Below are 27,639 nucleotides of genomic sequence, written 5' to 3'. Positions count from 1 at the left end.
TTGGGCATGTGTGCTAAGGGGAGAGGAGAGCATCATGGAAAGTTAAGGAAAAGAAACTGTTCTTTGGAACAAGCTTGGTAAAGCTGGAGTGCAAGGACAAGGCAAGAAGTAGGAAACATTAGATGAAACTTCAACGTAGATGAGGTTGAAACCTTTCACACAATCCCTTCTGGTGCAAGGTATTTGCAAGGAATGACTACATCATCCACAGGACTAATTTAGATTTTATTCTGGTATTTCTCAAATATAAAAAGTCAAAATTCTTACATCAATCTTTAAAGAAAATCCATGCAAGCAGGTCAAAATGTTTACAACTTAATTCCCTTCCCACCCCCCCCCCTTCCTTTCAGTTTTCACTTCACAATCCATGCTGGTAAGTAAACCAAGTGTCTGCCCCTCATGTTTCTTTTCACAGCACATTGTTAACAGAACAATGCTAGGCTAAGTCAGGGGTGCAGTAAGCACCAAAATAAGATTTTTCACTTTAACAGCCTCTCTGCAATACCTCAGGATTTCTTGTTTAAAAGCACATCCATTTTGCTTAATTCTGGCTCCGTGAGATTTTAAACTTTAAGGCTCGTTTTCTTTGATACCATCATAATGTAACTCATGAGAATCTCAAAACCACTCAGCCAGGAAAAGCAGCAGTACAAACTAGACGCTGACAATTGCAGATGACAACCTGTCTCTTCTCTTTTTCCTCTGGAGAACCAAATTGGATACATTTTACAGAATTTTTGGCATGAGAAAATTCCCAAATTTGCCTTGTTTGAAATAGGTTTGGCCTATCGAAGTAGAGATTCATGTAAAAACAAAATGCTTCTAACATTTAAATTGATAGGTAGTAGAAAAAATTGTAGCCTTCCTATTCCCATTTTTACAACTCTTTCTGTTGGAATTTAGTGTCAGGTTTCATTAGTACTGATGCCACACTGTCATCCCTTTACTGCAGTTGCTCCCTGTAGCAAAACTGAAGTGTCTTCAGTTTCCACCTGCAATTCACAAAACCTTTCTCTTTGAAAGGGAGTAGAAGTCAAAGCAATAGAGCTTCATTCTGAAGGTTGCATAGAGACTGAAGAGATTTATACAACAAATGCTGTTTAAAAAAAAAAAATCTGTCTGACACTACTGAACAGCTCAAATGTGTGTGACCAAAAATATTTATAGGCAATCAACTCTGAGTTTGTTAGCAACAGCAATACTGTACATTTTACATTATTATCAAATACATAATTCAAGAGTTACAAAATAAGATCATGCATTACCACTAAATCTCATACAAGCTTGGATTGATTTCATTCCAAGAATCTGAAATGGAGACAGCATTTTCTTAAAATGAATAAAACCTCAAACTGGATTCTGTTTTCGCTTTCATGGATTTGATATAATCTTGTTACAAGAAAACCTATACCATTTGCTCAATTTAAAGTGTTAAAATAACTACTGAACAAAAAAAGTGAGCACTAAAGTGATCATAAAAGGGAGCTAAATGATTCATTCTTTTAAAGGCAGCTTTGGAGCCAGAGGTACCCTTCCATAGCATGAGTATGATTTTAACAAAGATTAGACATTCATTGTGCTCAGCCCCACCTTCTCCTGTTTCACCTGGCAAAACAGTTTAAAGCAGTGAGCTGAGCAAATGGCGTCCCAGTCTGGAAGAGGTTCAGTGTAAAATAGGTGTACCCATATGTGCACTACTGAAATAGCAATGCTTCTTCCCTGGCCTCCTACCTCATGGCTGAAAAGATGGATAAGCTGTTGGCAATACTTCCACCTTTAGGTGCACCTGAACACTTGTGTGTTCTTTCCAGTTCTGGAAGTGACCTGGACTAGGAGCTAAGAGAGATGGAAAGCAGTGTCCTATCCACTGTTTCAGAAGTCTTCAGCTTTGTGGCTCATGCCTCTTGTCAGTAGTATTTATGCCTCTTCAAAGAGAGCAGCATTAAGAGATCAGAGTATCTGTCTCCCTAGTTTCACTGCATTTATATATGGCACAAGATTGTTTTTCTAGAAGTAACTTGTGGCAACAACATTTTTTTCCTAAAAAAGTGTAACAGCACAAAAAAATTCATAGCAGCATTTTACACAATTTGTGTTAAAAAAGTAGAAGTCAACCATTTGTGTATTGAGTAACAAAAGGTTTAAATTACATTTATTTTCCATTTTACACTCACTATTTACTAGTTGGACTATTTACAAAGGTTCAAATGTTGTATAAGAGAATGAGCTTTACCCAGAATAAACTTCACATGTGAGGTAGCGGTCTACCTCGACCTGTTTTGGCTGGATATAAAGGAGGTACAGTTGGGTTTAGAGCCTAGAAAAAATTCAGAAGTAGGAGGTTCATGTGAATTAGACTGTGTTCTTGTAGAAGAAACCATGCATACACACACATACAAAGAGAGTAATCCTATGGTAAAAACATTAAGACCAACAGCTTTCATCTGCTTGGATGAAAAGGAGGAGAAATAATTAGAACAGGGAGGTTGTCAGCTGTACCTCATTTATTCCAACTCTGTTTTTACCAAGAGGCCAGCTTTTATTTGAAGAAGCTAAAGTAATTGACGTTAAAACTGCGTTCAAGCAGAACTGAAGGATTTAAGAATTAACTTAAAATTGGGGGTTTCAGCACTCCTATTAAGAGACAAAGGAGTATTATTTCTCTACTGGTGTAGTAGGTACCAACACTCCTGTCCCAAGCACTAGAGGCAGCACTACTGGCTCCTGCAGGGCAAGGCACCTCAACACATGCTTGCTAATAGACACCTCTGCAACCTAAGGGTGCCCCCTGGTTAAGTCTTTCTTTCCTCCAAGCATTTTTAAATTGGAACAGACTGCAGGCATGCTACATGAGATGTTTCTAATTGAAGACAAGTTTTTGGAACCTGCAGTGCAATTACACCATGAACAAAACATGCATCAAAGTTACAAGGAGAAAAAAAAAAAGGGAAGAAAGATCTACAATGCTTTTCACACAAATCTGACAGTTCACCAGGTGACCAAGTGGTGAAACAAAAGTCTAGTGGATAGTTTTGGTAGCTGCAAGACAGTTATTGTTCTTGCCCTAGTTATATGTTACATGAACATTGCATAGGACAAGGCAACCTTTTGGATAACTGAGGCAAGCAGTGCTTAGTGTTGGTATCCTTTGCTCTTGACAGGCTGAATGTGGTTTAGTGCTTTATTGTAGTCACCCTTGTGCATCTCTGCCTTCAATACATCCATTTACCCAAATACTGCCAAGCTTAAGGTCTCAGCACTTTATCTGTGGATACCAAGTAAGAGTTTAGTATAAGACTATTTGCTCAAGCTTTAACTACTGACTAAAACTCACAAGTTTTAAATAAGCTGAACACCACTGAGATGCATATTTTATTTTAGCAGATACAGAATTTTATAAATTTATATAGTCAAGTTTCTTTTTTAATGGCCTATTAAGGCATCTTAAAAAATCCCTATATGGCTTTGGTTTGCTGAAATACTACTGTACATTGTTAAAAGAAAAACATGTTCAAATAAATTCATTATGACACATTCACATATTTCACTTAGAACTGACAGTTATACAGATGCCTACATGTGATCACAGATGTCTCCTGTTGTGATGACACGAATAAAAAGGTAATCCAAATGTTTATCTCACAGTAGAGGGCAACCCAGAAGTCTGTGCAGAAGTGACATACAAGGAGTTATTATCTGGAAGAGGGGGAACCACAGAGTTTCCATTAGTGGGTGAACAGCTCAGTTTCAGTTTTTCCAAGTATTCTGCATGAACAGGCTTGTGACACTGAAGGACCTTGATTGCATCTTCTACTTTAAACCATTCTCTTTTCCTTCCTGAATGAGTACAATCCACAAGAAAGAACAGTTATAAAATTTTAACAGCAGTATTGGTTACTATCTAGTTATTCACTTTTTCTCAGTTCTTTGTAAGTGAAATTGTCAGGCAAAAGAGTGAATGAAAAAACCTTGAAAGAACTGATCAGTACAAGAGATTCACTCAAGCTTACTGAAATGCAATTCATAATAAAGCCTTTCAGATAGCTCTCTTGAAGCAGGTACTGAACAGAAACTCATATCACTCTCTATATGCTCCAAAAGCCACATCTGGTCATTTAGAGGAAAGTGTGATGTTATTTAAATGACTTGATACTGCCCTCTACGTTGTCATACCTAGAAGAAAACCAGTCTTTAGACTGAACATGCATGTATGAAGAATAGCTTGCTCTGATTTCAAAAGCTATGTTCCATAATCAATATCTCCATATGCATCTGTATATGGAGTTACTCAGGTTAGCTGTAAGTTTTAAAAAATAGTATACCTTGTATCAGACATGTTTATATAAATTTCAAGACTATTAAGATCAGCTTAAGACCATCTTACTTTTACAAGCTGGTCCTTTAAAATTCAAAGTCTCTGAAAATATATATAGACAAGGTCAATGATAGTATTGTTAAAAATGGAATTAATTCTGTTTTTCATTTGGTTTTACAGCATTATAAGTACTGTGCTTGAACATATATAAACCACTTGTTTAAGATCAAGGACACTTTCAAAAACATCCTAGAGTATCAGAGAGTAAAACATTTTTATGGAAAAAACAATTTGGCAGTATAGTATTTAAAATGTATGTAAAAAATTACAATGTTTTTTCTGTTATAATATTTAGAGTATTCTAAGAATAAGAGTAACTCTCTGTTGGAAGCAACCGAGTTATATGTATATTAAAGTATGCAAGAACAGCATCCCTTGTTTTTCTAGAACAGAATTAGTATTCCTCCTGAATGACAAAAATTGCTTAATAAAAATAAAAAGAGCTTGCCTAAAACATTTTTAAGTGTAGCACATAAGGACAGAGAATTAATTTACCTATATTAACTGAATCCTCCCAGTCTTCCAGTATTTCCGTCACAGTAAGAACATAAACGTACGTCCTGTGCTTCCGATCCTGGTTCTGCTTGAATATTAGAAGTACAAGTTTAAATTCTCATCTAAATAACTTACAGACTTACCACAACTACAAGATTAGAAATTACTTACCTCTAAAGGATAGTTGCCAGCAAGCCTGGCTTTTATTTTCACTAAACAAACATCTATACTGATGAGACCCAAAATGATGGGAAAACAAAAATTTTATTTGAAACAGCTATTCTCTTTTACTAGACTAAAAAAACCCCAAACCAACCAAACCAAAGACACTACAAATAATTTTGAAGATTGTGAAGTTCTTGTGTGTTCTTGGTCATCCAGGTAAATATTAGCAGTTGTCCACTAGTACTGCCCTAGGTAAGTACTAGCACTTACCTTTTACGTATGTTGTAAATGACCACAGTACACCATGTTTGCTAAAACTGTTTCCACAATGCATTTCCTGGATGAAAGGTCATTTAAAAAAACCCAAGCACTTTTTGCAAGGTGGAACTGCTGCATCATGTGGCCATGTCATCTACACAATGCTGGCTATTAAGTTTCATTCTGTGAGTGAAGCAAATTAAATATTCTATGCTTGCAATTATGACAAATGCAAAAATCATTGCCATCTGCTTATTCAGCAGGTTTGCCACAATGGCAGCACTCACCACCTGTTTAGAAGGTATGTGTTTTGGCAGGTTAAACACAGAGTCTGACAGCAGTATCTGCTCAGGGAAGGCCAGTCCATGCGAGGCTGGTGTAGACATTACTCCCTGCTACTCCAAAGCAGGCTAGTGACAGTGTTTGAGGTGCTACCCAGCCAATCAGACCATCCTTCCCCTTTGAGAAGAACTGGGCTCCTAATAAAACCAGGACCATCTACAATTACAACTATATTAAGAACCAAGAGATGTTATGGCCTAGGTCCCATAAACAGATGGCTGTATCCTTGTGCCAATAACCTTTCCTACTTAACTTTGTTTCACTACAAGCTTAATATAGCTTTGAACTGTTGTGCTTTACTAGGAAATAAAAATTCTCCAGGAGTTCTTTGTCAATATCACCATTAAATAGGACACATATATTTATAATGCATATCTTCTGGCTGTAGTTCTAAGAATATGAGGACTCAGCAGCAGCATTTAATTCAATCTTCCATCCCCAGGTCACAAGGTGTGGCCCCCTCAATGGTACTAACAACAATTTGTGGGGGCCTGTTGAGAAACTAAAGTAGGGCTTTGATTTAAGTTAGAAGTAACCTAGAAAAGCGACACAACAACCATTTTTCTCTCTTCTGCTCTAGCTTGTGTAAATGGCTTCAGAAGAACATATACCCAAACTAACAGAGAATCATGATGCTTTGCTGCCCCTGTCTTAAGCCAACAACATGATAGGTATCCTGGATTTTTTGGTCTGAGCTGGGAAATGGAGAATACTTCTGTAGATTGACCAGCAGAGTTAAAACACAGCCAAGTTTTTAATGTGTAGGACCATCCAGTTCAACTCAAACCCAAAACATATCAGAAAAATGTGAAGAGTACTAACCACAAAGCTTCAGGAGCTTCTCTAATTGTGTCATGGCTTCCATACTTCACACTATGGGACACATGACTAAGTAATATTTCACACAGGAAATCCCTGGCAGGAATACACTGCCTATAAAAGCTGGGTGAAGATTTGTACCTAACTGAGACTAAGGGACTTCCACTTAATGTGTAACACTGGATGTATTAGGAGCTGAAGACTATTAAAACTACAGTCTGCTCCTGTCTAGAACCTGAGCAGAAGTGAGCAACACCAACACTAAAATAGAGTTCTAGCTAGCATGTGTTCTTGCACTGTTGGTAGTTCACAGTCTGATGTTTACACTATCAAGTAGATGTTTTGAACTACATAGTTTGCTAGAGGTTGGATTTATCTGTTATCCAAAGCCTTGGTCTTTTTTTAGTGAAACAAAGCCATAAAGAGAACTGATATGTGTGAAAGTTGAAAAATTACTTTGGCAAAATCTAACCAGGGAGGAAAAGTCAAAAGAGTGCCTCAAAAAAGGCTGGTGTAATGTGTGGGAAATCCTAACTCTATGAATGGGTTGAGCGATTTTTTTTTTTCGGTACATCTGGGTATTGTCCAAGCACTAATTTAATCTTTCCAGTAGAGGTCCAAAATGACCTGAGATTAGCTCAGCTGGTGAGAGCCTGGTGCTGGATAACACCATGGTGATGGATTCGATCCCTGTACAAGATATTCACTTAAAAGTTGGACTTGATGATCTTTGTGGGTCCCCTCCAACTGAGAATATTCTGTGATTCTGTGAAACTAAGTAAGTACTTTGAACTCTTCCCATTCAAATCTTGGCACATTATGTATGGACACCTAAAGTCCTGTCTAATTTAGCAGATCCAGTAACACTGCAAAATTATAGATAGGTAATACTTAGGAACTTAAGTCTGATGTTGCAGCTTATCAGTTCTCACAAACACATCACTGCTTTTAGAACTTAAAGGAAACAGCTCACCTCAAATATCCCAAGTAGTCTGCCCAGCTTTCCCTTTACTCCAGCCTACAAAACCAAAAGGAAAAAGTGTTAGCATTTAGTGTTAATTTAAAAAAATAGAAAGCATCTGTACAGTCATCCTACATTAACATACTCCTCCTTTTTACGGTTAGTTAAGTAAGAGTTTTAAGTTTTAATTAAATAGTGCTTCACTAAATTTTGGAGATTCTGGTTTTAGACACTTTATGAGTATTAGAGTACAAAAGCTTATCCTAATGAGTGGATCAAAGAATCCATAAATCTTTCAAGGTTTCCATCCAGACCAAAATACTGTATTACTTAGTACATTTTTAGTGTACTGTATTTTATTAAATAGATAAATCATACTCAATACTGAAATAATCCAGGAAAGTAGAAAGGAGAAGAGAGTTTTAAGTGGTAGTACAATTAATCTAAAGCAATCATTGACAGTTCAGTGATACTTTACACAGAAATTTAAGTACAAGTTTTCAAAATACAATAATAAATTAATCCATAGGTTATTGCAAAGATCTTGCAGCATAATGGCTTCATGTGTGCTCATTTTCATATCAAAATAGCTTTTGGCATGCAATATAAACCCCAAATTTTTATCCCAAATTCTCTGCAGCTTTGAACTCTTTTTCTAGCTAGTATGATTACAAAAGGCTTTAAAAGTTTAGAGTTTTACTCCAGTATTTTAAAATAATTTCTGTATCAGCCCATGCTTTGTGATTTTTATAAATTCAGATAAGGTGGTCATTACTTTCTACTGAGACACTAAGGACTGCTTTTCAAAAAGTAATATATAATGCCTTATATATTATTATGTATAGTGTATATATACTAATATATACTAACTTAACGCTAACCTTTCCAAGGGACATTGTTTAAAATCATCTATTAATTGTAAACAAGACTCAGTCCATATGACTGACATATAAAGGTGTATGTTGCCTACTTTCTTAGCAATAAGATGACATTTTCTAATTTTCAGTCTTTGCTTCCAGCCTTAGCCAAAGACAGTTACTGATGTCTTCTGTCTTTATATAAAGGACCATATGGATTTTAATTTCATTACATTTTAATGAGTAACTGACCAATAACTGGGTAGGCTTCAGCAATGAGTCTAATCAAAGTCTTACAAGTGAATGTTTTCTGTGACTGTTTTTTTAAAGAAAGCAGATGGCTGGTGTTATTTATTAAGCCATTTTGATGAAGGAAGCCTGATCACAGCCCATGCAAAATCATCAAGGCATTTTGCTTATCTCAAGCAAGAACTAGAGCAAAAGTTAATGCAAAACTACATACAATATTCTGTTTGTCTGCTGTGATGGCTGAGATATCTGTTAGAGCTAGCTCATAAACCCAAAATACTCAACTGGACCAGACAGATAAGTGATTAAGCAGCACATTAATTAGGTGACAGGCCCTTATTTTTGGGCTGAATGAGTAAGCTATGCCACAACAAGCACTAAAGATTGCTTGTGCTTTATACTGGGCAATGAAAAAACACTTATTCTCAAAAAGCAGCATGCTGAAGAAATGATTAAGTTTTACTGATCAGTCCTAATTTCCTCAGCATTACAGTATCACTTCATGTGGGAGTCTGACAACTAATATTTAACACATGGCAAAACCATCATGACCAGCTAGGTTTAACTGATACTGAATAGCATTCATAGAGTAGTTTTGTCAACTTATTGGTGTTCCATAGTTACAATGTGAATTTATCAATGTTACTCTAACTGGAATATATTTAACAGTATCTCTTTTCTCCTTCCAAGGAAATCAATGGTTTTAACAAATATAGTTTGCTGAGTAATTCTGAATGCAACTGTTCAAAGCACTTCATTTCATCAAGTGTAAAATCTCCGCAGAGCTTGAAGTTAAGCTTTGGTGCAACCAGATGTTGCAACACAAGTGTGGTTACTATAACTGATGTCTAATTACCCTCTACTCAAATATACATGTTTCCAAAATGTAGCATCATGCCTGCAGAGAGTAGTGTTTTGAAAACCTCTACACTCAAAAGTGTAAAAAGGTACTAATTCAAAGTTTCGTGATTTTTTTCCCCTGAAAATAATATTCAACTGAATAATCTTCATAGTTGAAAAAGTACAATGTATTTAGTAGTGATTTTAAAGTGCTTTTACTAACAAGAACATAACTTTCAATTTTTGTTTTGTAACGTAGTTCAAAACGTGCCCAATTTAAGTGCTAGAGGATCAAGGAATACTTCAGCTTTATCCCCAGAACATCAAAAGCAGTTCCCCCTTTTCCAATGGTATGCTTCTAATCCAATGCACTGGTTAAATTCTAGACTTTGAACCATTTTGCCTCTCAAAAAACATACTTCTTCCTTTGGCTTCTATGTACTCATGGCTGTTAAAATATGGTTCCTCAAGGAAACAGAATCCTATAGGCTTCTCTAAGTGTGTAAGGCCATCTAAACTTTGAAAGAAAAGCCTGCAAAAACCCCAGCTTTCTTCTGACAGACAAGCTGTGGAATTAAGTGCTATACTTTCCCGGAAAAATTCTCTAAGGAAGTCTGAGTACTATGCAAATAGGACCTCAGATCTGAATCTTATGCATATATTTTAGCATTATTCTAAATCCAGCCACAAGAGAGAACACTATCCACTTCATCCCATAATCAGGCTGGCCCGGAGGTCATTCCTGTTCGCAGCTGTAGAGGTACTGCAGTCTCAGACACGCGTCAGACTCTCCTCTTTCCTGTAGATGGAGCAAGAGTCATACTGCAGTTTAATTTCTAAGCTAACAGTCTACCAGGGCAGAAAGTTGCTTAAGATCTGAAAGATTTGAGTTATTTTTAACTCTGGCATCTGCAGGATAGTCTTGTAGCCATTTTAATGGCTACACTCCTGAAGGGATGGTGGCAAGACTATTTCTGCCCCATTTTTGCATACTTTTATAAAACAAAATGTTTGACTACATCTGCCATAATATTTCAGCTGAGAGTGTGCTTTATTAATTTATTTTTGCAGTGTCTAACTAGCTCTAGTCTGCAGCACCCAATCATTTTTCAAATAATAGATGCTCACTGGAGCCAATTCCTGTATTTCCTGTGAGAAGTCTTAGATTATATTACTGCCACTTTCACAGTTGCAGCAAATTAATCTTCAGGATCACCCTCTTCTTCTCAGAAACTATATCCACACAGAGCTGGGGGAAACTGCATATTTTCTCATAGGCCTTTCAATACACTACAAAGACAAAGCAAGAGTCTCTTTTTTGTTAGAGGGAGCAAGAAAAGGGAGCATTTCACAGTTCACAGAAGACCTCCATTTACAAGGCTTGCCACTCATTTCTGTAATTTTTCTTTGAACAGTGCATGTGCACACAACTTACTTTTATCTTTCATGCTATGCAATAAAAGACAAAGCTCCAAATTCATTAATGGAGTACCTCCTCATTCAGATGAGGTTCAGTACCTTTCTGGGATGGCTTTATACTGTAACTTCATTTTGGTATTCTGCTTTCAGATTTGTAAAAGTGTATTGTATCTAAATAATTAAGGTAACTGCCAGTTTCCTGTAACCTGTGAAATGTCAACCTTTAATGAAACACTAAATATTCAGTGGAGGTAAAAACCCATATCACTACCATGAACAGAATTGAAAAGTTAAAAAACCGTGGAGTCATTTAAACACAGGCAGCCTATGAAACAACTACCATGCACATACATTTGATTACAGAGATCTTAGATTCTAAATACACAACTGTTGGTGTCAAAGTGAGGATATTTAAAGCCATTGGGCTATCAACACTTCTACCATTAAGGAACGCCATTATAATTTCCACTATGAGTTTATAAATTTTAATAAATTAATAGAAACCAGTGCTTAGTTTGCACATGACCCAATACTGAAGAAACACATTTCAAACCAGCTCCACTGTGCTCTCTTTGAAGTTTATTCATTCACAAAACTCTTAACTGTTCACTGTACTGTAACCAGCTTGCCAGGTGACATTGACCTTAGTATAAAAATAGAAGACATCCACCTTTAGAAAGGTCAGTATGAATTTTCATGGCTCAAACCCCTAAATACCACTCTTTTTTCTTTAAAAATGGCATTTGGCAATCTCATGGAAGCATATAAAACTTAGCTGATAGCTGAAGAATATTTTACTTTAAGACATGAGCTTCTAGTCTGATCAGCTATACAAGCTATCATATCCCAGAAACTCTGAGGGAGTAGAACAAGTGAAACCAAATTATTTTTGCATATTAAAGCCCCACGTCTGTGAGAACTCTTCATGCATTTCCAAGCATAGCTTAAAGCTGAACATGGCTGGAACTTTATGTTATACTTCTAAGCATCATAAAAAGCATAGTCTGTTCAAGATCATCCATTCTTCACCACCAAAGAAAAAACCCCAAACATATGACTACAGTTTAGTCAGCTCTAATTTAACATGGAGAAGAGACTTTACTATCTCTCATCTTAGACTATATCTATAAGTCAAATTAGCAATTAAAATTATCAGTGTTTCTAAGAACACTGAACAGAGGACTGTGCTTTTTAATCCTACCCATGAATTCGTGACAGTGGGAAGGCAAGACTTTCCCTAGAGGTGTTATTACTGCTTGGAAGCCGAAATCTTTGCTGACTCATTGCTAAAATCCAGACTCTTTGCTCCTTGCTCCTTTCAAATGGACTGTACCCTGTGGTTGAGTATGTCTTGTGTAGGTCAAAATGGGCTCCTCCAGCAAAACTGAACACAGTCTGGAACACCTTTGATTCAGCAAGGCTTATTCATGCCTGAAGCTTGCTGCAGGAAGGCTGCTGAGAGCAGCGAATAGTGAACTAGTCTGTTCCCTAAGTAAAATGGGAGAAGGGTCACTGAATCACAGTTCACAGAAGATATCGTTTTGTCACTGAATAGCAGGCACTGTTTGGTGCAAGTCACATCTACATCAAGTTCCTAAGCCTCAACACCACAACAGAACCAGTCTTAAAGGTAAGCAAGATAAATCACCAAATAGCATAGCTAATAGAAATCATTACACATACTAATCAGCAACAATATTAGTGTGTTTTGGAAATAGCAAAATGGGATGAGAAAACTGTTTAAGTCTAGTAGAAATCCTGTAGCTCACTCACTTACAAGACCGCATCCAATTTATGAAAAAATCTTATAGCTTCTATTTTAAAATATGATATTTTGATTTTTCTTGCAGTTTTGTTTGGTTTAGACATGGCTGTTAGATATTAAAGAAACAGTTAAATTTTTTGACAATTTTCCCAGGAAAAATAAATAGCAAATGAAACTCCAAAAATTCAGACTCTGAAATTTAAGTATTGTAGTATAGAGAAACTGCATTAATTGATCATGACTTAAAGCTGTTTTGCCTAGTCATAGAGGTAGAAATAGAAAGGCAGACTATAACCACAGTGATTTCTTTATAGATAACCAGCCTTAAATGTATGCATTCTGAACTGCTCAGATAGATCAGTTTTTAATCTATTTAGTTTGGAATGTCCTCAAAGGTCTGTTGATTTCCTGTTCTTACGCAGCTACATGTTAATGGTTAGTTTACCTCCACTCTGTTCAAGAAGAGCTGCAAGTCAAACATTTTCTTCACAGAAATGTTACACTACTATGTCATTTGGCATAAAGTCACGGTTCTACTTCCAGTACTTGTTTATAAAGGCAGACAGAAATTTAGTTCTGAAATGAAAGAGTGCTGTGAAGAAGCTAAGTTAATTAGTTCACCTCACCACACTATACCCCAGTTCTAACACACACAACTGCAGTTCTTTGAATTTCATAACCACAAAGGTCTCAGTCAAATACTGGATAAAGGAAGCAGTTCCCTCTTCCCTCTTAGTTCCCATCTGAAGACAACAGCAGCAAAGAACAGCTGGATTTTTTGCTTTGTTTTGTTTTTGTTACCTCTTCATACACCTCTCTCACGGCTGCTCCCCCTGGCTCTTCTTCTGGTTCCATTCCTCCACCTGGTACAATCCACTGATCTGGATATCGGCTACTGCTTACCAACAGCACCTATAAATAATTGCAAGCAACTGTTAAATACAGCTCACAAGTCAGGAATCTCACTACTATCTGCTTTTTCAGCAATGCACTTATTCACCTAGCCAGTTGGATTATAGACTTTAGAAACAAAACATAGCAGGCAAGGAAGAATTGGAGAAAGAGGAAAACAGTTAACATCCAATCGGTTTTATAAAAATCAAGACAGTGTCATTGCAATCTCTTTGTACTAATGCTTTCATTGGATGCCTAGCCACAATGGGGAAAATACTCAGAGTAATGTGCACAGGAGTGAAGGCATACAACAAAAATCGAATAATGTTTTCCAGGACTAAGTCTTCAAATCCTATAGATGGTAAAGTGCAAAAACTAAGACATTTTCATCACACAGAAATTAAACTAATTCTTCTGGAATGGTATCTTCTGGCTAAAATAGACTTTTGAAAAGATTTCTTATTTTTAGTCAGAAACAAGCTGCTTTTTAGTTGCTGAAGTGTTATGTTAGCATGACATGCTTACACTATTGCATAACTAAAATACATAGAGAGTACTTCATTGGCCCTTGTCCAATTTGGTTTCTTTGAAACATTTACATAAGAGGAAAAAGCACAACATATTGAATCTGATTTCTAAATTTAACATTTTTTCCCAAGACAGTTTAATTTCACTTAATTTGACTCTATCCTGGTTCTGTCATTGATATACACCAATATAAAACCCCCTATATATAGGGCCTGTCCTTCATAATATTCAGAGCAGAGAAGATGTAAGCTACCTGTCCAGCAAATTATGATATCTTGTATTTGGAGTAATTTTGCAGTAGAAGTTTATGAAAATAAGACCTTGATTCAGGACCACTGGGAAATAAGCAGTTTAACTTACATTTGAGACACATCCCAGTTACTAAGACATACTCCATCATTGTGTAGTAAAAGGCTTCCTATTCTAGGCATTACTTACATAAACCCTACCCTGAAGTCAAAGGACAACTGTGGGGAGTAAAAGGGCAGGGTCAGTGCTCGAATCTTGAAAAGCAATTAAAAGACTAGAACAAGAACTTCAAGTCTAAAGGTTATAGTTTTAACTGGTGCCAGACAACTGAAGTGACAGTCCCAGACCTCACCTTCAAGGACTTCAAACTTATCCCCTTTGTTGGGTTAAGTAGGAAAATGACTCTCTGATGACAGCAACAGGGAAATGATTACCATTTATACCATGACCCTTTGGCACTCATGGAAAGAGGCTGTAGGTTCACCTACAGAAACTGGGAGTGCAATTCAGATGACTGCATACTTTGTGAATGCAAGGATACGTGTGCATACTGGAGGTGCACCTGGAAGAGCCTTATCTGACAGATACTGTCTTGCAATGTTTATCTTATGTGCAGTCAAGATTAGTACAGTGGAGAATCCTTTAGGGTAGGGCTAATTTCCCCAAGGATTTTTCCTATGCTAAGTAAGGAATACAGCAGAGACATCATTTAGTACAGAAGCACTCTTAGCATCTGATCTAAATGTTCATGTTTTCAGTCAACTCAAGTATTTTACTTAGCTATCTAAAAATCTAAAAATATTCAGTAAAAGCAATAAAGTTAGACACAAATGCATCAACCTGATCTTTACAGCCAAAGGCTTTGGTTTCCTAGGATCCTTTGACATTAACAAAAGATTCACAGAGCACACACCGCTCTACTAAAAGTAATTCAAAAGATTTTTTCAACACTTAGGTGGAGCATCTGTATCACTACGAAGATCCATTTTAAGCAGTGCTTAAAGAGCAGTTGTAAAAAGCAAGTTATGAATTCACTTCTGAGTTCCAGATACAAGCATTAAACATCATTTTCTGCTGATGAATCCAGTCATGTGAAAGCTAGCAACAATAATGAACAAAAGGATGATTATCACTAAATCGTTCCCAGCTTGGTAGAACAATTTAAAGTCAGCATTCATTGCTTAGTTAAAGCTAAACATAAAAGTCTTAATTACTACTATGGGACAAATCAGGTTGCTTATTCTGGCAGTGTAGTGTAAAGCCAAGATTTTTTTATGCCTTTATATATAGTAGTTGACTATAGCTAATCTGATCAATAAACTAATAAAGCTGGGCTTGTACATATATTAGCTTTAAATTACCTTTTTAAAAAGCAGAAACAAATACATCTAACTAATAATCAACATTAAAATACATCAACTCTTGTAGATAGGCTTTACAGCCATGTATAGAATAAACTCCCAAGCATTACAGCCTGGGAATTCATTTTAGCAACTATCTAAACCTCCACTAACCCTGGAACTGAAGCATTTTCTCAAACATCTTTCTGTCTATGCTTTATTCTCCTGTGATCCCACTGCTTTTACAGTCTGAATCCAAGAGATCACACTAAGATATATCCGTGAAATCCTCAGATGCACAATTTTTTTTACCCATTAACGCATGAAGCCACTAGAGCATGAAGCATCCATCCTGGAGTAATGCTATCAAAAACTTGGTGTTAATCAGATTCAACAAACAACAAGACCTGATAGCTAGCAGTTCCAGGATTGTGTGGTAAGGTTGAAAAACATTCCATAGATTTTTTCAGTCATAGCATCAAGCAGTCTTCCATGTTTTTGTTTTTTGGGTTTTTTTACATTGTTTTTCATTTTTTCATTCCATGTAATTTTGAGGTGTTGCCATCTGTAAGTGGCCAGAAGATACACCCTCCAGTACCTAAATGAGGAGACTGTAAATATAAATGTGATTTAACTATGAAGACACCAAAAGACTGTGGTTGGTTGACAATGCACTCACATGCCAAGAGAGGTGCAAAAATCAGCAGCAAAATTGCAGCAATTCACCCTCCCTTAACAGAAGATAATCAAACTAGGAAAAATGTGATCTAGGTTGCCTGGACATCCAGTCTTTCCTGAGGAGGCTCATGGTCAAGCAGATTACAATGGTCTACTGGAAAAGACAAGACTGCAGAATCTCACACACCTGTATTTTTTCTGGCTTATGCACCCCAAGTTTTACATCATAATCCCATTAGGCTCAGAAGAAAAAAAAGAGTAAGTACTTCCTACACAAAGAATTCTGTGTCCTGTATCCCCAGATGCAGAAAAAGGACTAAGATTTCAGTTATATTACTTGCTAGTGATCACTGCCTTTCCCATGTATTTGACTAAGACTTACTGTTGATAACTTGTTCAAAAAAGGTATTGCAATGAAATCTGCTTGTCTAATTATATAGCTAAATTTATCTTACTCCAAAGACTAAGGTGAAGATACCATAATGCTGCCAAGTGAAGAAGGAAAGCTGCAAAGTTCAGCTAAGAGGAAACAAAAGAAAAATTCTTCCATTAAGTGTTACCAGACAAGTTTCACCTCACTTCCAAGTCCAGGAATAGCAATGACCTTTAAGTGCAGTGAGGAAGAGAAACTGCTAGCCAGCCTGCTTGTAATAAGCACCTATCAATATATGTAACCATCATATGGTTAACCAAAAAAGTTATTACAGGGCAGGCGGCCTCATAGGACTTGGTCACTATAAATGCCAAGCTTGTAGACAAACAATTGAAAATTTCCAAAGATGTTGAAGTTTTGGCCTCTTTAGTGTTCTCAAGTCAAAACCAATCATGAAACAGTTAGTAGCCATGTATTCCAGAAGACCAAAATGACAACAGCTGAGAGTAATACAAATTATAACCACAAGCTATTTATCTTGACTTTTTTTCATATGAAGCACTAGAGAGGTAGAAATTTTAAGTTTAAAATTAAGTTTATATAAATACCATTGCTTTCTATCTTTCTTAACTTAAGGACATTATACCTTAGCAAAATAAAAAAACCAATTTACATAAAAAAAGCAAGGATAAAGTTTAAATTAGTTAGAGCAAACTCTCTCAGCTGGATTCTTTAGACTTCAGAACAAAGTCATCCCTAAATTTGGAGGAAAAACTTACAGTTGAAAATATACCATTCCAATTTCACAATAATTATTTGTCATCAGATGTCTAAGTTCTCTATTCCCAGCTTACTCCCATCTATTCCTGTCTTCCCCACAGCACACCCCATTTTCTCCCCCTCATTGCTCCCTCTACTCTGGTATCTATGCCCAACTTGATGTTTGAATTACCTAATGGAGAGAGCCAAGCCTGCCCTTCTTTATAGCAAAGCTGGCAGTTAAATGGAGCAATATCCAAGAGAAAAGGAACCAACCCCTCACTGCCAAAAGACTGCTGAGCATGTGTGACTCAGCTGCAATGAACACCACACTGCTCAGGTGTACTGCTCAGAAGACAGGTGTGTGGAAGACAAAGGATTCAGCTCCCAAATTCCAATAATGTGAGTAGACACAAATCATTTCAGATGATTTAAACTGGTCAGAGTAAAGAAAAGATCATCAAGGCATTAAAAGGTACCGCTTAGGTACAAAACAGTATTAAATGCTGTTAGATGTACTGCATATTTTCATAGACATCAGAAACATTAAGAGGATAAAACATCCAAGCCTACTTTGAGAAAAAAAGACAGAACCCACTCTGGTGATGGTTGATATAATAGAATTTAACACATTCGGTATGGAAACCTCAGCCTACATGGTTGGTCTGCTAAAGTTACAAGCACCTGAAAGAGTCAAAGATGGTTTAATCCTAATACAGCCAAAAGGGTCAGTCAAGCCTTATTATTTGTTTAAAAACAGCCATAAACAGATGCTCAGGGAAGAATACAAACACTAAGTATTTTATTTTCACTTTTTCATTTTTCAAGTATTCTTTACTTTCAACTTCCAATTGTTTCCAACTCAGGAGCTTCCTTAAAGGCACTAGGGAACAACTTTGAATACTGCAACACGGGAACACGATTGAGAAGCAAGGAAAAGCATCTCTTTCAAACACTGGACCATATTTGCAGAATTAACTGTATTAATTTTTAGGCAAAAGCACACATCTCATCTTAGAAAGCATATGTCAGCCTGCTACTGTAGTTAAGAGATTACCTTTATCTAACACTTTTTTCTTCTATTTTAAGAATCGCTGCCTCATTTCAGCAGTTCTGAAACAGTTTCTCAGTTCTCCTATAGGTTAATGTGGTATCCTTGCCCTAGAATGCTATTGCCTTTTTTTGGACTGCAGAAAGTTGGAAAATGCAGCTTTAAACCTTGCCATAGCAATGCTACACAGGCAGCATTTAGTAAGGAACATGTGCCTTCCTGAAAAGGTTCTCAATAGAGTCACTGCTTATAATCCTCATTTGTTACTGCAATAATTTTCAGAATTACTTTATCTTTTAAACATGGAGAAATAAAAGGCAAAAAGTTATTGTAAAGTAGTAACAAAACCTTAGGATCAAACTTGACAGCATCTTAAGAGCTAATTAAAGTCAACACTGCAACACCTTTACTTTCCCCCTAACACTGGGATAATGAGTTCAGGGAGCTGATCTGGATGAAAAGTAGATTCCCCATGAAAGCTTAGTGTCCAGTCTGCACACACAACACCCATCAGGACCCAGCCATTCAAGGGGCAACACTGCACAAACTGAGGCAGAAAGGCACCACTGCAATCTCCCAATTTCAGATCAGCCTATACGAATTCAAGAGCCACTAGCAAAGTACTTTAAAGACAACAGACTGAAAAGCAGTCCCCAGCTATGACAGAGGTTAAAAAGATGATTTAGCCTCACTGAACAAGAGCCAGCACAACAGCAGAGGAATGGCTAATTAGCAGCACATTAATCCTAATGCTCATTAATTTAAGCACAAATCTCGAATGCATCTCAGAAAACTGAGTTCTATCTACACAATATATTAAAGTGTGAAATATCCTCCCAACTTTAAGATCACTTTTCAAAGCAGCAACGCAGCACTTGAATATCAGTCAGTGCTACTTTACCAACATTCTGAAGATGAATGGTAAAGAAATATGGATATAATTTTATAATACTTCAGAATTAGATCTGGAAGCTATTTTTCCTTTGAGACCTTCTGACTTTAAGGCTATATGGCAATGAGAAGAGACACATCAGCGTTTTTCAGAAGAAGTTTTGCTTCTGACTTGCAATTGCAGCAGCAATATTTTATAAATTTTATTTCACATTAAGTTCAAATATTTGGTTAACATGTTACAGTGATACAGAATTCGAGTGTCTTCCTCTGCTATTTAACATACTTCATTTTGTTCTTTGGCAAAAGTGTTCATATCAGGAATAGAACAGCACTGTACTACTATGACATGCCAGTCAGAACACATTTCCTCACATAAAATGACTCAAGTCACCTGTAGCATTCCATCTCCCACTAAGCTTTAGCATGCTTCAGAAAAAAAGGTATGTCAGGTCTCACAGTGCGATGAAGGGTGCAGATCTTGCACCCAGACTTAGGACAAAAGGCTGAAAAAAACCAAACCTGCAAACAAACAAACTTCCCACAAGTGCCTATAAATGAAGTTTTACTTCTCATGCTGGGCCAGTTCCCCAGTCCACTATAGATAACCTTCTTCCCTCATGCTTGCTAATGCACACCAAGGGAGAAATCACAATTTCAGGGAGCAGGGGAAGAGCTAAATTAATATTGCTGCCCATTTCTTTTTAACTTGAAACTACGGCCTAATCTCGAGCAGAACGGGGCTTTACTGGTTACTCAGCAACATAATCTGTTTGACTTAGGTATCAGCTTCCAAGCACTTGTCAGAAACAAGAGCTCCAATTCTTTGAGAGGTGGTCAGCTGCAGGTAAAGATTTGACAAGGTTATTTCTTGACAAGTACCAGTTACCTTTTATCTTTGAGATACATCTTAGAAGACAAAAATTTGTTTTAAAGTATTTATATTTGTAGTACTGGTTTCACCGAAGTGCTTAAGCACTAAGTCAAAATGCCACTAAATTAAAGTAAGCTTTTCAAGAATTCTACAAACAAGACTGGAAAAAAATACACATCAACCTATGGTCTGTGAACTCACATATCTACAAAAGATGTTTAAAAAAAAAAGATGTCTACAAACCCTAGCTAGAGATAAGAATGCATATATGTGTGTGTATATAGGCATACATATACATAGCTATGGTATTAATATATTTCTGAAGAAGTCTGTCACTGCTATTTCACAGTAACTTTGAAGTTTTGAGTACCACCGAGTTAACTGAAGCAATTCAAATAGAAACTTTGCCACCAGTTTAAATCTTAAACTTAGGATGGTGCAAGTAAGCTAAAAGGATATTTTTTTCAAGTATCTTAACATAAAAAGAACTAGTTCAAAAAGACAGCATCTTCTAAACAGGGCAAAAAGTTTTTTTGCTTTGTTACAGGACATCTTAGCCTGACCTTATAGAACTACAGCCATATTTCCTTCTTCCCTCAACCCAGCCCGCTTTGAGCAACTATCAACCCCATTAAACATGTCCATATGGCATAGACAAGTAATACCATAGATATGGGAAAAAATTAATTCAGGCTTCAAAATAAAAAAACATCTCATGGTTGACTGATGTCAGTATCTGAAGACTTAGGAATGAAGACTGAAGATTTCTGCCATGGTGGGCAGCTGAATTCCCACAGCCTCACTAAACCTGTAGGCTTCCACTGCTGGCAAGTAGTTGGAATTTGTCAAAAAATATTCCAGCATGAAAACAAGGTATATATGCCATGCCTACAGAAAGCTGCTTTTCTGTGGACATAATAAACACTTGTGTCTTGTATGCAGAGTTGCTTACATGACATAAATCCTACCACAGCAATCTAAGATTCAATTTTTCTTAACATTAACACAAGCTTTAACTCCATATGAGCCTGCAGGGATACACTATAAGCAAACACTGCCTACGTAGACACATCATAAAGAGCCATTTTGGAAACTGTTTATAGGTCTTGATTTTTCAAGTTATACCCTTTTCTACAGCATGCAGGTCATAGATTGGTTTGGGATGGAAGGGACCTTTAAGGACCATCTGGTAGTCCCAGCCCTGCTGACACAGGCAGGAACACCTTCCATTAGACCAGACTGCTCATCCAACCTGGCTGATAATACCCAAAATGTCAAGAGAATGATGTGGAAAAGCTAAGGCAGCAATTATCTTATGTTACTTACTCTTTCTATCCATTAGCAGGGCAGGGACATGAAACAGAAAAAATAAAAGCAATAGCGTGCTTGAAGTCCATAGAGAAATGTGTATTCTCTGGCATTTAAATATGTCTATATTCTATCAGATCATTGTAATGCAAGGTAGGTAACCCATACCACTATGGAGACCATGCCAGCCTTAAATAAGGTGCCATGGTCATACCCCAAGTTATTTGTGTGTTTACACAAATAACACAAATATTTGTGTGTTTATACCTGAGAGTTCTACACTGAAAGATAAAGAAACCAAATGAAAAATTCTATGTCACTTATGGAGTATGTTTCATGACTGTGCAAGTTTATTTACAGTAATTCCTAGAACACCCCATTTTGCCAGGGTAGCCAGGTGATACTTCTGGGCCCTAGTTTTATGGATCAGGCTGTGTAACAAAAGGTCTTTCTGGCTTTCAGACCATTTAGACCAATGCACATAATTTTCCTTTAATAAAACCATAGCTAATATGAAGCAACATCTGTACAAAACTGAGGAACACTGTTTTTTAAAATGATTAAACTGTAACCACCATAACAAGAAATAAGAAACCAACGCTTAATCTATCTTGGCATTCTACAAGTAAATAAAATTATTAAATCCGATGAGAAAGGAGCTATAACATTAGGAGCTTATAATTAACTCAAGAATAAGATAAATAGTTGACATGCAAGACCCCCTACTACAGAGGGGGAAAACATCTACATTTCCTATAGATGTTCAACAATACATTTTTCCTCACTACTGTCTCAATATTAAAAAAAAATCTTTCCCATCTGTTTTCATCTCGTGTACAAGGCTGAACAACAAAGGCAAAATTAAAAATTGAAAAGCTTGAAGACTTTTTCTGCATTTGAAACTATTTTAGGTCTGCCACTAGCAACTGCTGGCTGAACACTAAAGTAGGGCTTTCAGTACCATATTTGATTACATAAAGCACTGTTACAGATGCCAAAGTAATTAGAATGTGCTCAAAGTTTATATTCAAGGTACTTAAAAATAACTGCTCATTTATTTGTATAAGATGTAGTTGATGGAAAAAAATTGTATTAGATTTTAAAATTGTTTCAGTTACTCAAATTGCTATACAAATTATGTTTATTACTATTTGCTCCTGCTGCTTTAAAGGTGTGCCTTGTTCTCTGCATTGAAAAGTAAGAATTTCCTTGCCTACCCTCTGCCCAGACACTAAAACAGGAGGATTTCAATGTAAAACTACTATCTGCAGAATACTGAATGCATAAACAATTCCAACCTGTGGAAGCAGCCAGTCCTCACCGTACCAAGAGGGCTCTCCTGCAGGCTTATTCTAAAGTTGCCATCCACTCCTAGTTGCTCAAGAGAAACTTGCATTTCCACCAGCCCATCCCTGCCTGCTGAATACCATCAGCTTTTTGCACACACCTACCAGCTTCTTGTTTGTACAAAGCAAAAAGGCTGCACCCACCCCCCACGAACTGCATGCCCATATAGCCTTGTTTTATTTTTTTAATGGGATTTCTCCTGCTTCATTTCCAGGATGTTTTTTTCTTTCAAAGGACAGATAGTCCCTGCAAGTACTGGTTTATTTCCTTAAATTTCAAAAGGAACCACCACTTAAGCTCATATCGAGGCACCTTGCTCTCTTTTCAGCCCAAATGACAGCACTGAGACCAAAACAGGCAACATTTTAATGACAGTAGTCTAAGAGAGACCACCTCCTTTAACACTCAAAAAACCCAAAGCTACTGGACATGTTACTTGGCTATTAGGGCTTCCTCCTTTTTAAAGAATTTTTCTTTTTAAATTATACACTATGACAGCATGAAGGAAACAAAATCTAAACCAAAATGGACTATATAGCACTAATTTGTTCTGGGTGGAGGCACTTGAAGATGAAGAAATGCAGATTTTCACAATGGGGCAGCTGAACAACCATCAGTCATCTTGGGTACATGTTTTCAGCTGCAATATCAGCTCTCAAAGCAGAATCTTTTGACAGGTTGCAGGACTACAGGGAAGCCCAGTTTGCAGCCTGTAACACTCAAGAGAACCGACTCAACAATTTTAAGCCTGGCAGCAAAGACTGGCAAGTCCAGCTCTAAGTCTAATTGAACAGGGTACTGTAGCTGTGAAACAGGAGTTTGGTGTCCGTATTTCAAACTGCACACAGGAATCACCAGGCTGAGTTTTGTCTCAGCAGCACACCTATGTTTCAAATTGAGAAATAAAAAAGCAAACTGAAACTCAATGTAAATAGTTGTGTAATATAAAATAAATAGATATATAATGAAACATAAGGGATGCCTTTGATCAGTCTTTCCATTGACATGTTACTTCACTGTGAATAAAACTCAGCTGTAACATCAACATGGCTACAAAGGCAGCATAAGAAGTACAGTATGGTTAAGAAATCGACCAAGAAGCCATACCAAGCAGATTTTGCTACATGAACAATAGAGATATTAAATGTTTTAGTGACTTGCCCAATTTTTGTCAATGGGCACAAAAAGCTGCTACTGAAAATGCCCAAGTCTTCGGTGGAGAGGCAGCATCCAGAAGTCATGATATCAACAGGAAACATCACATGAAGTCGCAGAAGAGGGATCACCTTCAGATAAGAACACAGCTATGGATTTCTGGTACAAGTTGAGGGTTCATGAGGTGGCAATAAGTTAGAGACTTAGATATCACCAGTAAACACAAGATGATTACACAATAGCTTTACAAATCATGACAGATTTCTCATATCACAACATTTTTTCTGGTACAGCTAGAGCAGTGTTAATAACCTTTTACACAGCACAGCATGACCCCATCTAAAGCAACCACAAGTGTCCCCTACATGAAGAAGTACATTTGCCAAACGGAACGAGATGCAAGAGCTACCATGATGACCAAAAGAGAAAACTGTTTCTAAGAGAAGATGATTTAAGACTTCAAGTTCATAAAAAATGCTAAGAAAGGAATGACTGCTATCTACAGATAAGTCAGAAAGCTACGTGCAAGAAAGGAGGAAAATAAGCTTAAGCTCAGCTATAACTGCCTAGGGACTAGCCTTTTGGACAGTCAGAACTGCAGTAGAAAGAAAGGTTAATTCTAAGTTTGTATCACAAGATTGCTATTGATATGCATTCCTCCAAATAGAACTTAATAAGATGAAAAGTAGAACAAATTTAGTCTTGCAGACAGTATCTCCAGAAAAAAAAAAAAAAGTTGAGATTTTGACTTCTTGCTTTTAAGACTCCTAAAAAGAAATGTATTGCTAAAATTGTTTAAGTTGTTGGTTCTATTTTCTTGACTCCAATGTCAAGCAACTCTTTGCTTATCCTGTAAGTCAAAATAACTATGAAACCTGTTCTATCCTGTAGCTTCCCTCCACCTCCCTGCAACTTCTACAGGAGTTTCCTGTTTCCTTCTTCTCCAGTCATCCAGATACTACCCTTGTGCTCTTTCCCTGCAGAAGTTACCCTACACTTAAACATCCTGGAGATGTAGCTTGGTTGAAAATTGCTGGTACAATCTCTAGAGACTTAGAAAAGAAACACTGAAGATATTTACATGGAGTAAAACAACAGAGAAACTACCCAGACAATAGTGTTCAAGAAGACAGAAGCAAGCTTCAAACACCCAATTTGGGGAACATGGCTGGTGATTGAATTTAATCACAAACAGCAGTCAGGCACAAACTTCTAAGAAATAGATTCTGTACTGATACAGAGGAAGCTGGCACGTGGGAAACACTTTTGGCATTGCTTTCCTGGAAATAACCTGTCAGAAAGCAAATTTAACTGTTTCCACACACATAATCCATGTCCTAGATCTGATGCCCTCCAATTCACTTCATCCTCAAGTATGTCTACCTGCATGATGACAAGTCTCAGTCCCATGCCAGCAATACAGGTACTCCATCCAGAATACCACAAAGGACTGCAGTGCAATAATGGTCAGTATCAACTCCTGTTACACAGCCCAGCGAAGCTGCTACTATCATCCTTAGCCTCAAAAGATGTCATTACACACAAACAATATTCTGAAGCAGCCAATGATCTCATTGGCTACAAGACTGAAAGAGAATGACAAGAAGGTGTATCAGGAAATGAATGAATGGAAATCACTGACAAAGGTGATCCTAACCATGAATTTCCAACTACAACTGGTGCAAAAAGCTGTAGTAGTGGCTCAGGTGTTCAAACTCCAAATAAGTCTGAGCTGGAGTGGCATCCAAAAATTAATATTAAAGTCACATAAATGTTGAAGTACGTTAGAGTGTCAGAGACCAAAGAAAAGCTATAATGCATAACAAGACCTTTCAAGATTCCTGCTGGATACCTTTCTCCCATATACTAGGAAAAATTCATCAGCATGGTCCCAAGGCTATATTTATACCACATAGGAAATAATTTTTTTTTGTGCCTGTATTTTGAGATCAGGCCTCTTCACACTGTATTGTGTTTACTTAGTAGGTGTTTAAGGAAGACACTCGCTGTACTGACAGCTTTGGAAGCGCACCAGCATCTTCCAGTGTCCAGATAAAGGCAGGAAACCCCCTCAGACCCTAACCTTTATAATTATTTCGTGGCTGCGAAACAAGAAAATGAAGACAGAAATGGCAAAAGGGTATGCTTCCAGCCCGAGACCATCTATAAACGCATTGTGCAATGAAACCATCAGCCGAGCTTGCAGATAACGGGCAGTGCCATTGACCTTGGCTCGGAGCACGGGACAACTTTGTTTCCACCTCCCGATTCTGCTGCAACATAAAATTCCGGGTGAGCGCTACTCGCTACAACCAAAGCCGCAGCGACAACTCTCCCGCTTCCGATCTCATTCACAAAATATTTCTAAGCCCCATTTTACTCTCCCCGTGGGAAAACCAGGTGTCTCAAGCATAGACTTCTTTTTTATCGCGCCCAAGCGGGGCAGGAGGTTCGCCTTCAGGGTGACACACCAGCCCTGCCCTCCACGCGCCATTATACATTAACCGGTTTTCCGCGTGTTACGGGCACGCAGAAGATAACCCCGGAGTTCCAGTCGGTGTCCTAGCCCATCCCACCCCGCCCTGAGAGCTGAGTCTCCCGCTCCCTCCGCTCCCTCTCCCCGCCGAGGGGCGCCGGGGCCGCGCACAAAGGCGGCGCCGCGCACGTGGGCGCGCACCCCACCACCCCAAGATGGTGGGCGAGAGGCGCGCCCGCCCCGCCCCCGGCACCGCTCGGACCGGCACAGCCCGGGGGCCGCCCGCCACCGGCTCCGGCCGGCCGGAACCCGCGCAGCCCCGCCGTGCCGCCCCTGCCCGCTCTCGGGGTGGCGGGAGCCCCGGCACGACTGTGCGCGCTGCGGGTGTCCCTCGGGAGGCGCCCACGCCCCGCGGCCAGACAAAGGGATGCGGCAGCGGCGGGGCGGGCGGAACGGGAACCTCGGCCGGGCTGGGCGCGGCGCCCCCCGCCCCACGTGCGCGGCGGCTCGGCGGGCTCACCTCGTCCTCCCGCTCGCTGCGGAAGCACAGGCACGCCGCCCGCTTCTTGTAGCCCTCCCGGTCGTACGTCCGCGTCTGGTTCGGCTTGAATTTCATCATAGAGGCGGTGACACGCCGGTTGCCCCCGGCCGCCGCCGCCGCCACGGCTCCTCTCTGTGAGCGCCGCCGCCGCGCCCCTGGGACACCGGCGCGGGGCCCCCGCTCGGGAGCGGGGCTGGAGGAAGGCCAGTCCCCGCCGCTGTCACAACAGCGTCGCGCCGCCTCTGCCGCTGGTGCCACCGCCCCGGGAGCTGCGCCGCGCCATGGAGGCTCTGCCGGCGCCCCGAGCCGCCGCCGCCCGCCCGCGGCGGCCGCCCCTGCGCCCTCACTATTTAACCGTAACGCGCATTCCTGCGCCCGCCGCGCCGCTCCGCGCAGGCGCCGGGCGGGGCGGGGCGGGGCCGCGGGGGGAAGCGGCGGTCACGGCGGGCGCGAGCGGCGCCGGCGCGGGGTGCGCGATGTGCGGGCCCGGGGCAGCGGGCGGGCCCGGAGGGGTCGGAGCAGGCGCCGCTCCAGGGCAGCTGGGCCGGTGCCCGGTGCCCGGCATGGCTGAGGGACGGCCGCGATCTGTGCCGGCAGCCGCCGAGGTACCGGGCCCCCGGGCCCGGCGTA

At 39.0% G+C, this 27,639-nt stretch overlaps 1 protein-coding gene across 2 annotated transcripts; it reads right to left on the bottom strand.

Moving 5' to 3' along the window:
- Positions 1 to 206: 206 nt before the first annotated feature.
- NUDT4 (nudix hydrolase 4) lies at positions 207 to 27,353 on the bottom strand. Of its 2 annotated transcripts, none has more exons than XM_014889190.2 (5): positions 26,989 to 27,353; positions 13,347 to 13,457; positions 7,428 to 7,472; positions 4,871 to 4,955; positions 207 to 3,837 (listed from the first exon to the last, which is right to left on the bottom strand). In XM_014889190.2, the coding sequence occupies exons 1-5, from the start codon at positions 27,085 to 27,087 to the stop codon at positions 3,635 to 3,637; spliced, it is 543 nt and encodes a 180-aa protein (XP_014744676.1). In that variant the 5' UTR covers positions 27,088 to 27,353; the 3' UTR covers positions 207 to 3,634. The 2 variants fall into 2 exon arrangements, with proteins under 2 accessions (XP_014744676.1, XP_088021181.1); XM_088165055.1 differs by having other exon boundaries at positions 4,871 to 4,958; positions 26,989 to 27,322.
- Between the last annotated feature and the right edge of the window lie 286 nt (positions 27,354 to 27,639).

Source organism: Sturnus vulgaris, chromosome 5 (assembly GCF_052056855.1).
Source record: "Sturnus vulgaris isolate bStuVul1 chromosome 5, bStuVul1.hap1, whole genome shotgun sequence".
Lineage (NCBI taxonomy): Eukaryota > Metazoa > Chordata > Aves > Passeriformes > Sturnidae > Sturnus > Sturnus vulgaris.
Note: the sequence above shows the minus strand (reverse complement) of the source record. Positions and strands in the feature narration are given on the sequence as shown.

Bases quoted from the DNA above. Each gene is read 5' to 3' on its own strand.
- NUDT4 (XM_088165055.1), bottom strand. From the start codon at position 27,087: ATGATGAAATTCAAGCCGAACCAGACGCGGACGTACGACCGGGAGGGC. The intron at 13,458-26,988 runs GTGAGCCCGCCG...AATTATTTATAG, and splicing joins GCAGCGAGCGGGAGGACGAG to GTGCTGTTGGTAAGCAGTAG. The intron at 7,473-13,346 runs GTAACAAAAACA...TTGGTTTTGTAG, and splicing joins TGAGAGAGGTGTATGAAGAG to GCTGGAGTAAAGGGAAAGCT.